Source organism: Argentina silus (genome assembly GCF_951799395.1).
Source record: "Argentina silus genome assembly, chromosome: 13".
Classification (NCBI taxonomy): domain Eukaryota; kingdom Metazoa; phylum Chordata; class Actinopteri; order Argentiniformes; family Argentinidae; genus Argentina; species Argentina silus.
Window position 1 is genome coordinate 3,401,863 of NC_139667.1, and position 13,286 is coordinate 3,415,148.

Here is a 13,286-nt window from a genome sequence, read left to right on the forward strand (position 1 = left end):
AGCAATAACATAATTTACAGTAAAGTGGTCATGCTGTTCAACTTTAAAAAATGAGATACCAATCAGTGATATTCTCATATGGAATGTTTCCATTCAGCCTCTCCACTTCACAATTCCATTTCCTGATGATCTTTAATTATATAAACTTGTCTTTGTCAACAAAATAATTAGCAACCTTTTCCCCATTCTCTGACATGATGATTCAGATTCGTGAAGCATCCAGTGGGTGAACATGGAGAGGCATACTGATTGTCATCCTCTGTTTCCCTATGGAAATGTTCTCTGTCTAATTTGAGTGGTAAAGAGTGGTTAATCTTAAAAGGGAGAAGCTCGACAAATGTGAGAATCTACAGATATAAAACACGGCATGGATTCTTGGCACCTTCAATGTTGAACTGTCTAATTCCCTGCGAAAAGTGAATCTGATGGATCCTCCAAGTCCTTTCTTGCATCAGGTTGACCTAACTTCAGCTGCTGAAATGTGCTGTGAATTTGCCCAACTTTACAGTTACCAATAAGTGCAATTTTATTAAAAGGCTGAGAAGGATAAGTAGTGTAAACATTAAAAATGAAAGGATAAAACAGCATTACTCTCCTTGACAAAGTACTGTATGTATCGGAGCAGACTGTAATGCAGGCTGAGAGCACCTCATCTGGAGTGCTTTCACCAGCTCTCCCATATGTCCGCTATGCACTGGCCGCATAGTATAATCTGATAGATTGAAGCCTGTCAACTGCAACAGATTACAGTCAGCACACACTGCTGCACTTGGCTGCCTTGGGAACGGCCCAGCCATGCAGCTCCAGAGCCACAAGCAATGACAAGACTACAAACTACTGTGGTGCGATTGGACACACCTGTTTTCTTGGCGTCTTGGAGTTATTGCTGATTGAGAACCATAATAAACATGTTATCACACGTATACAGATATAGGCCTTGGAGACGGAGGAAAAGACAGAAAATAGAGACCATACAGAGGATTGTATTACTACAGCTGGTCTACGACCAAACTCTTGCACGCTTACCTGGCCATGACATCAGATACAGATACAGTAGATTGCCCCACTTATATAAATACTGCACACAAAATAATAGACAAGCAAGACTGAATAAAAATCGGGTCTCTTTTTAATACTTTGTATTGCATATTACACAGATTATGAAACAAAAACACAAACATTTTCAAGACTACATAAACAGTGCCTTAGTGAGCTATCTTTATTTCCATTATTTACAGCATAAGAACAATATAAGACAAAGTTTACTGTGTTCCTCTTAAAGAGACAGATTGGTGACTTGGTGTTTTCCCAAACCATACCTTACCATTCTAAAACAACTTTACAAGAAACACAGTCAGCAAAGACACAAAAAATGGATGCCGTGAATTAAATATACACTTGGCTCAATGACTGTTCCTATTTATGTCTCATCAAATGTCTCAATTGTCTCATCCTAGTGAACACATGTACACACTAAATTAGTGGTCCATGAGTATTCATCAAATGAGAACCATTATTTTGGTGGGTATCTTCTGGTTATAGAGGTTGTCAGCAATATACATCTGTATGGAATCTAAACACCCACATCAAACCAATGTCAATTTCATCAATACGTAAGCAACAGTATTTGTATGAATGTCGGGAGGTAAGTAAGACAAAAAGTGCATTGGTGTTTTCCTCTGACCAGTCAATAGGATGTGACCAATTCAGTTTCTCTCATATCTCTTCAAAATGGAAGACAAGTTTTAACGCAGGTCAGTTTTAAAGCAGTATAGTAAAGATCTAGGATGAGTTTAACATGTGAAAACCTCTCAGAGGACACTGAATACTGATCACTCTAGGCAAGCCCGTATGATGGAGCGCAGTTGGGGCAAATGAATGTCTTTTACTGGGGAAAAAAGTCCTTGGGAAGCGAAGACCTCTATGGACTGCTTGCCTCTTCCTCTGGACACAAAGGACCGCTGGATTTATCCTCTGCCGCCATTTTGCTCTCCGGCCTCTCGCACGAAACTGTCCCCAGCACCTTGGCACTGTGCTCCTGTGCTTTTGCCCTGAGTGCAGCGATGCTGTTCTCCCTCAGTTCCTCTTTAGAAATGGCTGATTTGCCCTCTGCCCTCTTTTCCTCCACCTCGCACTCCTCCGCCCTCTGAATGGTCGGAGGCTGGGTGACGTCTGACTTCCCTGTTGGCTGGACGACTGGCGTCTCCATGGACTTTTTGTGCATCCCTGAAAAGAATGGTGGGTATTCGGATTTAGAAAAGCGTCTGCTGATTGGAAAGCCATCTTGTACTGAAAATAGTAAACACAGAAATAGGTCCGATTTAGGTTTAGCTACAACAGGAAAATGGAGGTCAAATTGAAGATGGATGAGTGGTGTGGAGATCCATAACAATATTTGCTGATCAGTTTTTCTGCACTAGCCTCGGCAATAGTCAATAGTAGGCAATAGTCATTGTTTTGTTTTTTTCTCATTAGCTTGACTATCCTTCTCAAAACGGACAAAATGGACCCAATAGAAATCATGATGTACAACAATTTCAGAAGCTCAACTTCAAACACAAGGGAAAAGAGCAATGGTGAGAGTGTATGAACATGGGTTTGGTGAGAGAAAGAGCATGCATGGGGAATGAAGCCTTGTTAGAGATGCATTACTAGTCTCATACCGAGCAGCCATGGGGCGCAGGAGTCCATGATACCATCCTTGGCAGACTTGAGGATGGATTCAGGCAGGGGGATGGAGTGGCGCACCATGGCTCCGTAAAGTCCATACTCCGCCATCACGCTGCTTCTGCCCCAGCACTTTTCCCTCTTCCTCCACTTGGCCCGCCGGTTCTGGAACCACACCTGTAACCCAGGAGAAATGCAGGCAACACTTATCAGCACTCAAGCCAGCAATATTCACCGACACAGGCAACATCAACAGTCAACAGGTCAACTGACACAACCTCAACGGAATGAACTGCCCCACTGGCAACACACAAGTTGTCCGCTGTCCCTGTTTCGCTAAATTCTAAAAACATAAATATATTCTTATTTAGTTTTTTTTCCATTTGCATTTCATCTGCACTCTGACACACTAGTGTTTCTGTAGGATGTTTTGAGATCTCTATACTATGGCTCAGGTGACAGGCATCATATAAGATAAAAAACAGATGTGGTTTGATTCAGCAAATCGATTTCCCATGCAGACTGCAGCAGGTGTGAATGATATGTGCCTCCTGGCCCCATCTCCGCCAGCCTGTGGTAAGGTGGATGGATAGTGACACATCAAGTTACTTCACTAGTCCACTGCAAAGTGTGGGACTCCATGACTACTTGTTGGGGCCCCAAGCTATCTGTCAACTCAGTGAGAGGCCAAATTGATTTCATAGCACAACACAGGGCAGTTAAACAGCCTACTTGGCCACCTCTGACGGTTGTGTGTGGACTGCACAAAACAAGAGAGGAGGGGCGACTCACACAGAGACGTCTCAGCTCGAGAGAGGGGGACAGACATTACATCGAAAATGATCAAAACCTTTTTCTGGTAATTCTGATGATAGCCCTTATTCCATACAAGACACTTTTTTTTTTTTTATCGTAATTGCTTCGCTGGCTCTCAAAGGAAACCGAGGGGGAAGCTGCGAGGAGAGGCGACCCCTAGGGCACGCCGAGGCTGATTGAAAAATAAGTTAATTTCAAGCCCAATCGATGGTGGACAGGCGGGCAAATATCACGGGAAATTAAACGAGCTGGACTCGGGGGAACAGCGCTATTGACCCGTGCTAATAAATTCAATGTAGTTATTTCATTTGAACTCCCCGCGTCTCGAGCCAGCCTCCCCCGGAAGGAGGCGAGCTCGTCTGATTTAACTAATTACACTGGAGGAGAAAATTGGGTGTTAATTTTATTTAGGATTGGAATACGTTTATTTATTTATTTCCTTATTATTTATTCTCGGCGAAGAGCCGTAATGAGAACGAAATTAAAAGGCGCTCGGGCAGATGGATGGTCCAGGTCACACTGCAATCTTCTTCCGCCTTGATAGCTTGATTAGGTCGTTAGCGCTCCTCTTCGGGAACAAATTGTTTCACATGCAGCCGCTCCTGATGAGAGATGATCCGCTCTGACGAGGACGAGGCAGAGGTGTCTTTGTTCAGACAGGGATAGAGGCATCATTTTTCGATTTACGTGGGCTCACTTCCCTCCTCCGAAAAACATTAAGGGGCTACCTATGTCGTCAAGTGTAGAGTGTGCCCATATCCCTATATATCAATTTTTTTATTATTATTATGCATTGAGGGGTATTGTAGAGCGTTTCGTGCTGCATTGGCTATTCCAGGTAAAAGTGACAAAAGTCAAAAACACAAACAGCATGTTGAGTTAGACAACTTTTTCTATTGCAGTTCAGCACTGAATGCATTTACAGACAATATTTGACATTTAAATCATATATATATATATATATATATATATATATATATATATATACACCATGTAGCCTACAATATAATGTGTTCATTTACAAATGAGTAACATTTATAAAGCGTTGACTTTCTATTTCTATTTATATATTATTAAAAATAATAATAATAATAGTCGATGGTAACTAACAATGCAATAAGGTATGACAGCAGTCATTACTACATTAGTTCTTGAGCATTTCAGCCTATAATGAATGAATAGACAATAACAATAGAAAATCTACAATTTGAACATCAAAAGCAGAGCACATTCCAGATGCCAAATGACATGAGAATGGCATAACATTGCTCTGAGATTTGAAAAATAACTACATACAGTACACAAAAACACCAGTCAAAAACATTTTCTTGCCTGAAATCAAGAGATAAATAAATAAATCTAATAAAAGCATATTTCGATTCCGAGAATCTCCTACTCTTGGTAAAAACCGACCTGTATTCTGTCCTCCGGCAGCTCGGTTTTCATAGCCAACATCTCCCGCGCATACACATCAGGGTAGTGGGCTTCGTTAAAGGCCTTCTCCAACTCCTCCAGCTGGAAAGATGTGAATATGGTTCTGTAAAAAAAATGTAAAACAGGTAAAATTAGCGAAATTAACGTAGTATATTTGGATAGGAGAGCTCTGTGTTATTTCATGAACACTTAATTTTCCAATTCATCCAGGGTTAAAATATTGGCCTGTATATATCCACGATGACAATCTATGAAGGCAAAACTTATAAACAATTGTGTTTGCCAGTGAACTTTAAGTTTAACTCCTGAGTAGATACTTGTAGCAGATTAATGAAAAAGTCCACAAAACGTTGGAATTAATAAATAGTCTATACATTTCTGTCATATAAAACACATTTCTGCAAGTTATATAAGTATATGCCGAGTAAACATTTGTGTGTTTGTCTGATCAACCTAATTAGATACTCTATCTGTATAAGACTATCATTGTGAAATGTTTGTGGTTGATCAAAAACGCTATATTTTAAACGCAAGCTATCAGCCTAATGAATAACAAAACCGTATACATAATACCTCTACACTCCGAAATGAATATGGACATGTACACTATCACATAATGAAAAGATACGTTGGTATTTTACTACAAAATTAACGTTAAAGAAGTCAGACTCAGATTACTGTATATTAGAATTGATGTGGGCTATTAAAGTGTTGCATTAGACCTATTTGCAAACAAAGATGGCAATAGTGGCCTTGATCAATCTGTTAGTCGTATGTCTGTATGATCTCAATAATTGCATTCAATGTTATTGAACAATATGAAATGTGATAGCTGCAAAAAACGATGAAAATTATTATTATTGTTATTTTCTTTACAAAGGACACATTTACAATATAAGAAAGACAATTCGTTGTACAATAAAGATTAATAAAAAAAAATTACCCGTTATCGAGGCAAGGTAATAAATCAGTTATGAGGCTACAATCACGTGTTGGAATGTATACGATTTTGCCATGCTTACCGATGACGTCTCTTCTTCCGTTTCTTGCTCTGGCTGAGTGAAGACTTTGAGAGTTTTCGTTCACTGGATGACACATCCTCTGAGTCTGTAAATATCAAACATGTGTCAAAACCATAAATGACACGTATGAGGGATTAAGATCATATCCAACAATGGTGCAATTTGATGGTATTAAATTGTGGGTTGGTGGGCCTCTGTGCAAAAAATATTGACCATTTGCAACATGCATAACTGTCTCATTTTGGGTCAGTATTAACATGCAATATTTATTAATATTACAATGTCGTTACTATTATTAATAGAGGACGTAACATTATATAACATTAGTATAAGTACCGTTAATAGCTGCAGAACAGTTAATGTTTTTACAGTTCAGCTTCAAATGGCCTATTTCGTCTTAATTTTGATTATAACAGGCACATGCAGGCAACATTAGCATACAATCAACATCACATACAATAAAAGCAGCCAAATAATAATATAATAATAATAATAATAATAATAATAATAACAACAATAACAATAACAATAACAATAATAATATACATAATAATTATATTATTACTATTATTACTAATATTAATATTTTAGCAATTAATTCACCCTACCTACATTATAAACAATAAATAATCTTGATATCATGAAATCGTATTGCACCTGAACTTGCGGACTGGCTGACGTCCAGAGGTCCCACAGTTCTATTGTGGGGCTGCAGGTGGACGTTCTGTGCGTCCGACAGGACCTCAAAAAACGCTGGCTGGCTGTAGAACGACGGAATTCCTCCAGGGCCGATTAATCCCATGCCAACTCCGACACCAGCGGGACCAAGCATTGACCTGGCGGCGAGCAGGTGCGCCCCAGCTGGCAAAGACTCCAGGGCACGCCTCGGGGCAGCGGACGGCTCTTTATTCAGCCCTAGTATCTCCTGGATCCCGAATCCTGTGCATCTGGGCGGATGTGTGGCGCTGCTCTTCGACTGTTGGTGGGTGCTATTCCCTCCATTCGCACCGAGAGAGGTCGTTTTCGACACGTTTAAAGTTTCCGATAACACAGCTCCTTGTTTACCTGTCATGATGGTGTCTTATAGTATTCCCTATTTTATCGTCTCACAAGGTTGGTCCCCAGTGCACGATCCACTATGAAACACGAGATCCCTCTAGAAAATGGTCCTTTTATCCAACAGGTCCATCCCAACAGGAGTCAGAACTCAGCAGCCAATCAGCTACGAGGAAGCTATTCGGAATTCCTGCGGATCATGGATGCATTACACACTGTCGGGTACGCATTTATTCACATAAACAGATTCATAAAGGGCTACTGAAACCAGCCAAGGATAACCCCAACGCCAGCGGATTAAAACGGAAAGGGTGAAACAAGAGGACTGATTTGAAGATCATGGTTTAGTAGGCTAGCCTATATTTATTGCGAATGAAATAGGCAACAGCATGGAAAATGTAGCCTTTTCTCCTGCCTATGATAAATAGCCTTCTGTTTTTACCATGTTCTTTTCGAATGCACATCCTTGTTGAAACCTAAAACATTGCAATTATTCTGTTTTTTCAACAACAAAAAAAATGTCATGTGGATTATAGGCCTAATTTGAGTAGGCCGATTTGAGGTCGACAAATTAAATCCGGCCCAATCTTCAGTTACCAATTTCAATATCATAGGCCTTGCTGTATTAGCCTCTTCACTGAATAGCCTATTCCAGACAGCTTCCAGTGGCTATTTCCAGCTCTATGATCTCCCTGTCCATCCCTTGCCTCACATGAATGGATAATTAATCTCCAGATGCTACAGATGGAAATCACACGAAAATCAAAGCCCCTACAAAACGACAGCAGGACGCTACATCTCTGCCTCGGTCTCCAAACTGCTAATCTCACATCAGCAAATGACAGATTAAAATAGAGGGACATTTTACATGAGAAATGGAATAAAAAAATAAACATTAAAAAATTTAAAAAGCGGTGAGTGTTTATAAGAAGCTATTTATTAGACATCATTCTGTCAAATTAACTTTTAATTAAGATATACGGAAAGCAGCGTGAGAGTGGTGTTTCGATCGTTTGGAAAATGAAGCATGCAATTGAGATCTTGTATAGTCTATCAGGTTAACATATGAAATCATGTTACGCGGAGCATGATATCGATGGACATATTCATAAATCAGTAGGCGAGAATAATTAATAAAGATGGCCATTTATATCAGCCATTGTCATAAGGCATTGCCATTTAATCGAATGTTTTGCGGATTACATAATTGTCTATTGGTTTCCCCCCCCCCCAATTCATATTTTAATATCCAGTGCTTGCAAAGCTATTTTACTCTAGAAGCTTTGATGTAGCCTATTTCTGTGGACAACATTGCTTTTAGTTTGGACGATGAAAACATTTATTTCTCTGGGTTAATTTAGTTTTAATACATTGAATTAAAAGTTTATGCAGTTTATCATATTGCTTTTAAGGACATTAATTTGATATAACCAAGACTATTATTGTTATGTTATTGTCATCATTCCCCCGCACCCCACCCCGACTTTGTTGTTTTAGCTGCTGTAACTAATGCTAATGATCATAGGCCCGTTCTAACTATAGGCTAATTCACCCGTTTAACTCCCACGTCACTCTCTTACTTCCTACCACCATTTATAGGAGTACCACGCACTCGTGGGCCAGGTACATAATATAAATAACATCTATAGGTTCGCAATGTTTTTAGCCCACTGGCCACTTGTATGACATTTATAGAGATAGGCATATTTTATATAGCACTCCAAGCTGCGCATTTTCACACGAACGCACACACACACACCGATTCTACTCACTAACAACGGCCTGTCATCACTGACACGTTTCTTGATTGAAACACTCAATAGCCTAACACTGTTAACGCTTGTTATGTTAACTTTTTCCCTGGATTATTTTGTCTTTACATGTAAGAAGATGACTTATCGTCAATCACTACATTACGGATGGAGTGGATTCGCTTGGAGATCATTTGTGGAACAATTTGGACATCTGGACAGATAATTACACCGAGATAATTTATGATAATGAGTTAAAAATCTCCGATGCAGACAAAACTAACACCAATCTTATCAAAGCGCCATATGCGACGCATAAATAAATGTGGCGATACACTGGATACAATAAGTCAAGTGCGCTACTGGCGCGTGGTAAAAACAGTGAAAGCGCTGGGGTAGTAGCCTGGTTGATCAAATTAGCCCAAATGCTAATTTGACATAGGCCTACAGTACAACAGTGTTTTTGTGTGTTTCCCCCCCCCCCCAATTTGGTCTGTCCAGTCACCATAACTAGCATATGTAGTCCTACAGAACATATGGATCATTCCCATATCTGATCCACAGCTATATGGGGTAAATGAAACATGGACGATATCAAAAACCTAACAACTTATGACATGAACTACAACATGACTGATTTCCTTTGCAAAGTCATATCTTACACCAAACTGTTAAAATTGAGCCACTGATTAAGACGGAGAAAAAATATTACTGCTGCAATTACTCAGTCACCAGTTGAAACTAATTAGAGGCTATTAAGTGGAAATTTCATTAGGGGTAATGAAGAAATCAATGTTATCAGGATATGCTAATGATGCATCTCCCAGTCGAGATAAAGCCATCTATTCACATAGAAGTGTGCGTCAGGATGACTTGTCTATTACAGGCAGGTTCCTGCCCTCACTCCACCACCACTTCTGGTCTAATCTATTGCGGCTTTGTTGTTTATTGTTGGTAAAGAAACTCTCTCTCTCCCTCCGCATGTCTTTTAATAATCGATCTCCATATGAAAATGACTGCACCCTGATTTACATGCAGGGGAGAGGCCGTCTAATAAGGCTCTAGATTAACGGAAGATTTAGTTCAGTCATTCGTGTAGATTGGGTTGCCCATCAAAGACCACAACATCTGAAGGCTGCAGATTAAAAGGGAAACAGCTGTTGCAAAAATGTGTTTATCTGTCGTCCCATCCATACCCCTCTTCCCTCTTTCCCCGTCTTGCTGTCAAGAGTTGGAGGCCTAATGTAATGTTGAAATCATGGAGATTGTCCTCGAGCCTGGGGTTAAGAGTCCCCCCCACTGAAGTGGATGGGCCTGAGATGGATCATGGAGGAATTTGACAGGAATCCTTCCAGAAATGAGGGAGAATTTAACAGATGATGTGCTTCACCTGTAAGCATCTTTATTCCATGGTCACTCCAACCGTGACTTTCAAGTAGTGTGTTAGAAGAACAGTGAGTGCCTGAGGTGGCAATCCTGACCTTAATATCCAGAGGATACTTAGATGACTGCAGCAAGTCACTCTCCATCTCACCAGATATCTAAAATGTTGCAAACAAAAACCGCCCCCCCTCTGCAATGAATACCAATGGGGTCTGCCTTCATTTTGATTGGAAAAGCTTGACATCTATTTGCAATAATGAATAGGTAAAGAACTTTCACTTCCCAGGAAGGTCACTAGATAATGGGCTTGGCGATGGGCTGTATCAGTAACATAACTATGCATTAGCCCAGCCCCTGCAGATTGCTAGAGCTTGATATTTCATACTGTGCAATCAAAATGAAGGATCACTGATCCTCACACACACCGATACATCTGCATTCGCCCCAGACTATGCAGATACAATGACGGGGATGCAGCATTTCTCTGCTCTAATCAGACAGCGCAAGGTAAATCGAAGCTATTTTGTGATTCAGCCTGTTCTGGTGCTGAATCAAGCCCCTCTCTCAGTGTTGAAACATGGAGACTACAGGCTGATGACAGCACACATCTTGTGCAGAGTCAGGGGAAAACTAAAACACTGCAAGAGGTTCCTCTTTTTTCCCCCTCCACCAAAGGCACTGCCAAGGGCGTGATGTCCCGGACGCAAAGTGAGTTTGCTAGCTCCAGTTTTCTCATGGCCCCTCCACAATGGCGTGTTTGGGAGCTGCCCGCCGGCATTGCTTAATTAGGCGAGGAGTTGATTAATTTGCACTAATTGACAGCTAATTAAAGGCCTGAGGGCACATCGGATTGACATTTGTCGGGGCAGTGAGTCTCCGAGAGGTCAGGGCAATGCATTGTTGACGGATGGAGTTTTTTGTTTTTTTCCCTCCCTATATAGACAACCCCTCCATGGGGAATGACCCGTTTCTTCAGGAGCATGTCTGGAGGGGCTGGAGGCCTGTGGATGACAAGCAGCCACCAGTGATTGCACCATATTGGGAACGTCAGGTCACTTACTGTGTCAACGCTTAGTAGACCGATCAATGTACATCACTCAATATCAACAAGTGTTAACCAGTCAACCCAGTCACAGGCTATGTAAACCCGCGTAACCAGTCAGTCCTACACCCTCTGGGGTTAACAGTCACCCTCCAGCCTTCTAAGTATCATAAACGGAAATAAAAATCCATCTACCTGTGCAGTAGTAGATCACACGACACTGAACACTTTACTCAAAAGTTGTGCAAAGCACTGCACTGCAGTAGATGAATTGTGTGTAAACAAATAACCAGGGGACAGGGCCTGTACATGTAAGTCCTCCATGCTAAATGCAGTGGGGGTAAAAAAAAAAAAAAAGAAAAGAAAAAGTTGCTTACTTTCCTTCAGCTTACATTCCTGCTCATCAGGCCATGCTGTACCCCCCCCTCCCCCCCACCCCTCCCCCCCAAACCCTGCCTGTCACAGGAGACTCCGGCACACACAGAAAACACACACACTGTCTGGGAATGGGGGAATTATATAAATAATCCGTATTTTCTGAGGGGTGAACCTGGGTCTGTGCTGGAGGCAGGGGGTGCAGCCACTTGGGCAGTGGCGGCCTCTGTCCGTGTGAATCGGAAAGACAATTAGGGGCTTATTAGCGGCCTGTGGAGACGTGTAACTTGCGGAGAGCGAGCGAGCGCCCGCCAGCATGGCCAGAGCCCCTGCGACATTTCCAGCCGGGAACAGTCCGAGGCATTGTCTCACCTGATTATGCCGGACGGACTTCTTTTTGTTTCCCGTTCAGCATGCCTGTCTGATTCCCTTTTTGCCCGGCCGCTAGCTCCAACGTCGCTGGAAGTGTGCTAATTAGAAAAGAAATGGTCCTAGTAATTATGTCAACTCTCATTAACGGGGATGACAATGAGCAATATTATTTTTACGCAATGTTTTGTGTAGGGCCTCTACTTCCAATCCTCATTAGATGGAAAAATGCCCTTGTACTGGGGGGAAGCACTCTCATGTCAGAGCTCCTTACATGTCCAGACCCAGAGAGGTGTAGCAGTCTTTGGAGTGGCACAGGCATGAAGTTATTGCCCTAATTAAAAGTTTGTGCATCCCCTAGAAAAACAATTGCATCATCAAAAACAGTCAAATGTGAATTATGTCCCTTCAAAACAAAAACTATACCCATACTGAAGTTGATACAAACACTCAATTAAAACAATTTAAATGTCAAATATAGAAGAAAAAAACACATTTACTTCTACAATGGATATCTAATAATACTGGACAGTTTTGTCTGTCAATGCATTCAACAAATAACAATTGTTAAGGACATAATTCAGTTTTTTCACATTTCACTTTTGTTTCATTTTAAGACTTTATTACACAATTTCTTGGACAAATTGCAAAAATGTAAATAAAGAAATAAAACATCTGAATAAATACAGAAAATAAACTCATTTAAAACAGACAGTCCTACAAGCTAAACAGGGAATTTCAAGCAACTCATTTCAAATCATTATAAAAGTAAGTAAATGGAACTGTCTTTGTGGACAACAGAGATGTACAAATCAGGGTCAAAAGTGTGGCTGCCTGTTGACTCTTCAGAGAGGAACTCTGCAGTGAGTGATAGGCCTACTTTTTGCCCCAGTGTCACTATTGAAAAGCAGTCTCAGGACTTCATGGTGGTGGTTGGTACGAGTATATTCATAAAGGCATGGGTCTGACTCATCTTCTCATCTCACTTCAGTCCATGTAGTTGTCGTCAGCAATCACAGGAAGAGTCCCAAAAGTCCTCACTTTTTAGGTCTCTCCAAGATGTTCAGGAACTTTCCTCTAGTCATTTCCCTGGCTGGAAAATGAACAAAAAATGACATTACTTGTCTTGAATATCAATTGTTACAATTGTAAATGTTGGAGCACCTATTGCTCAAGCTTGAAGTCTGCTTGACATTACAACCTGACTAAAATGTATTCTACAGTACGTAGGCGTCTACAGGCTCTCCATCTCAGGCTCAGTCCCAACACTTGCCGCTCAGCAATGCAAAGCATGTCTTTAATTTGTGAAATGTCAAACAGGGAGGTAATTTATACAAACATCTGTTCATTCTGGACATGGAAAACAACATA

General features: G+C 41.0%; 2 protein-coding genes across 2 annotated transcripts in view; both read right to left on the minus strand.

Annotated features, from left to right (window-relative positions):
• Positions 1-1,921: 1,921 nt before the first annotated feature.
• vsx2 (visual system homeobox 2) lies at positions 1,922-7,011 on the minus strand (the record flags this gene model as incomplete). The annotated part of the gene is made up of 5 exons (XM_083683131.1): positions 1,922-2,289; positions 2,664-2,844; positions 4,897-5,020; positions 5,940-6,024; positions 6,597-7,011. 5 exons carry the CDS (start codon positions 7,009-7,011, stop codon positions 1,922-1,924), a joined length of 1,173 nt encoding a protein of 390 aa, XP_083539257.1.
• Positions 7,012-12,525: 5,514 nt separating this feature from the next.
• lin52 (lin-52 DREAM MuvB core complex component) overlaps positions 12,526-13,286 on the minus strand; it is a 13,009-nt gene continuing 12,248 nt past the window's right edge. Inside the window, exon 6 of the mRNA XM_083683868.1 lies at positions 12,526-13,008. Within this exon, the coding sequence (XP_083539994.1) occupies positions 12,953-13,008 (56 nt within the window). The 3' untranslated portion in view covers positions 12,526-12,952. The remainder of the gene's footprint in view (positions 13,009-13,286) is intronic.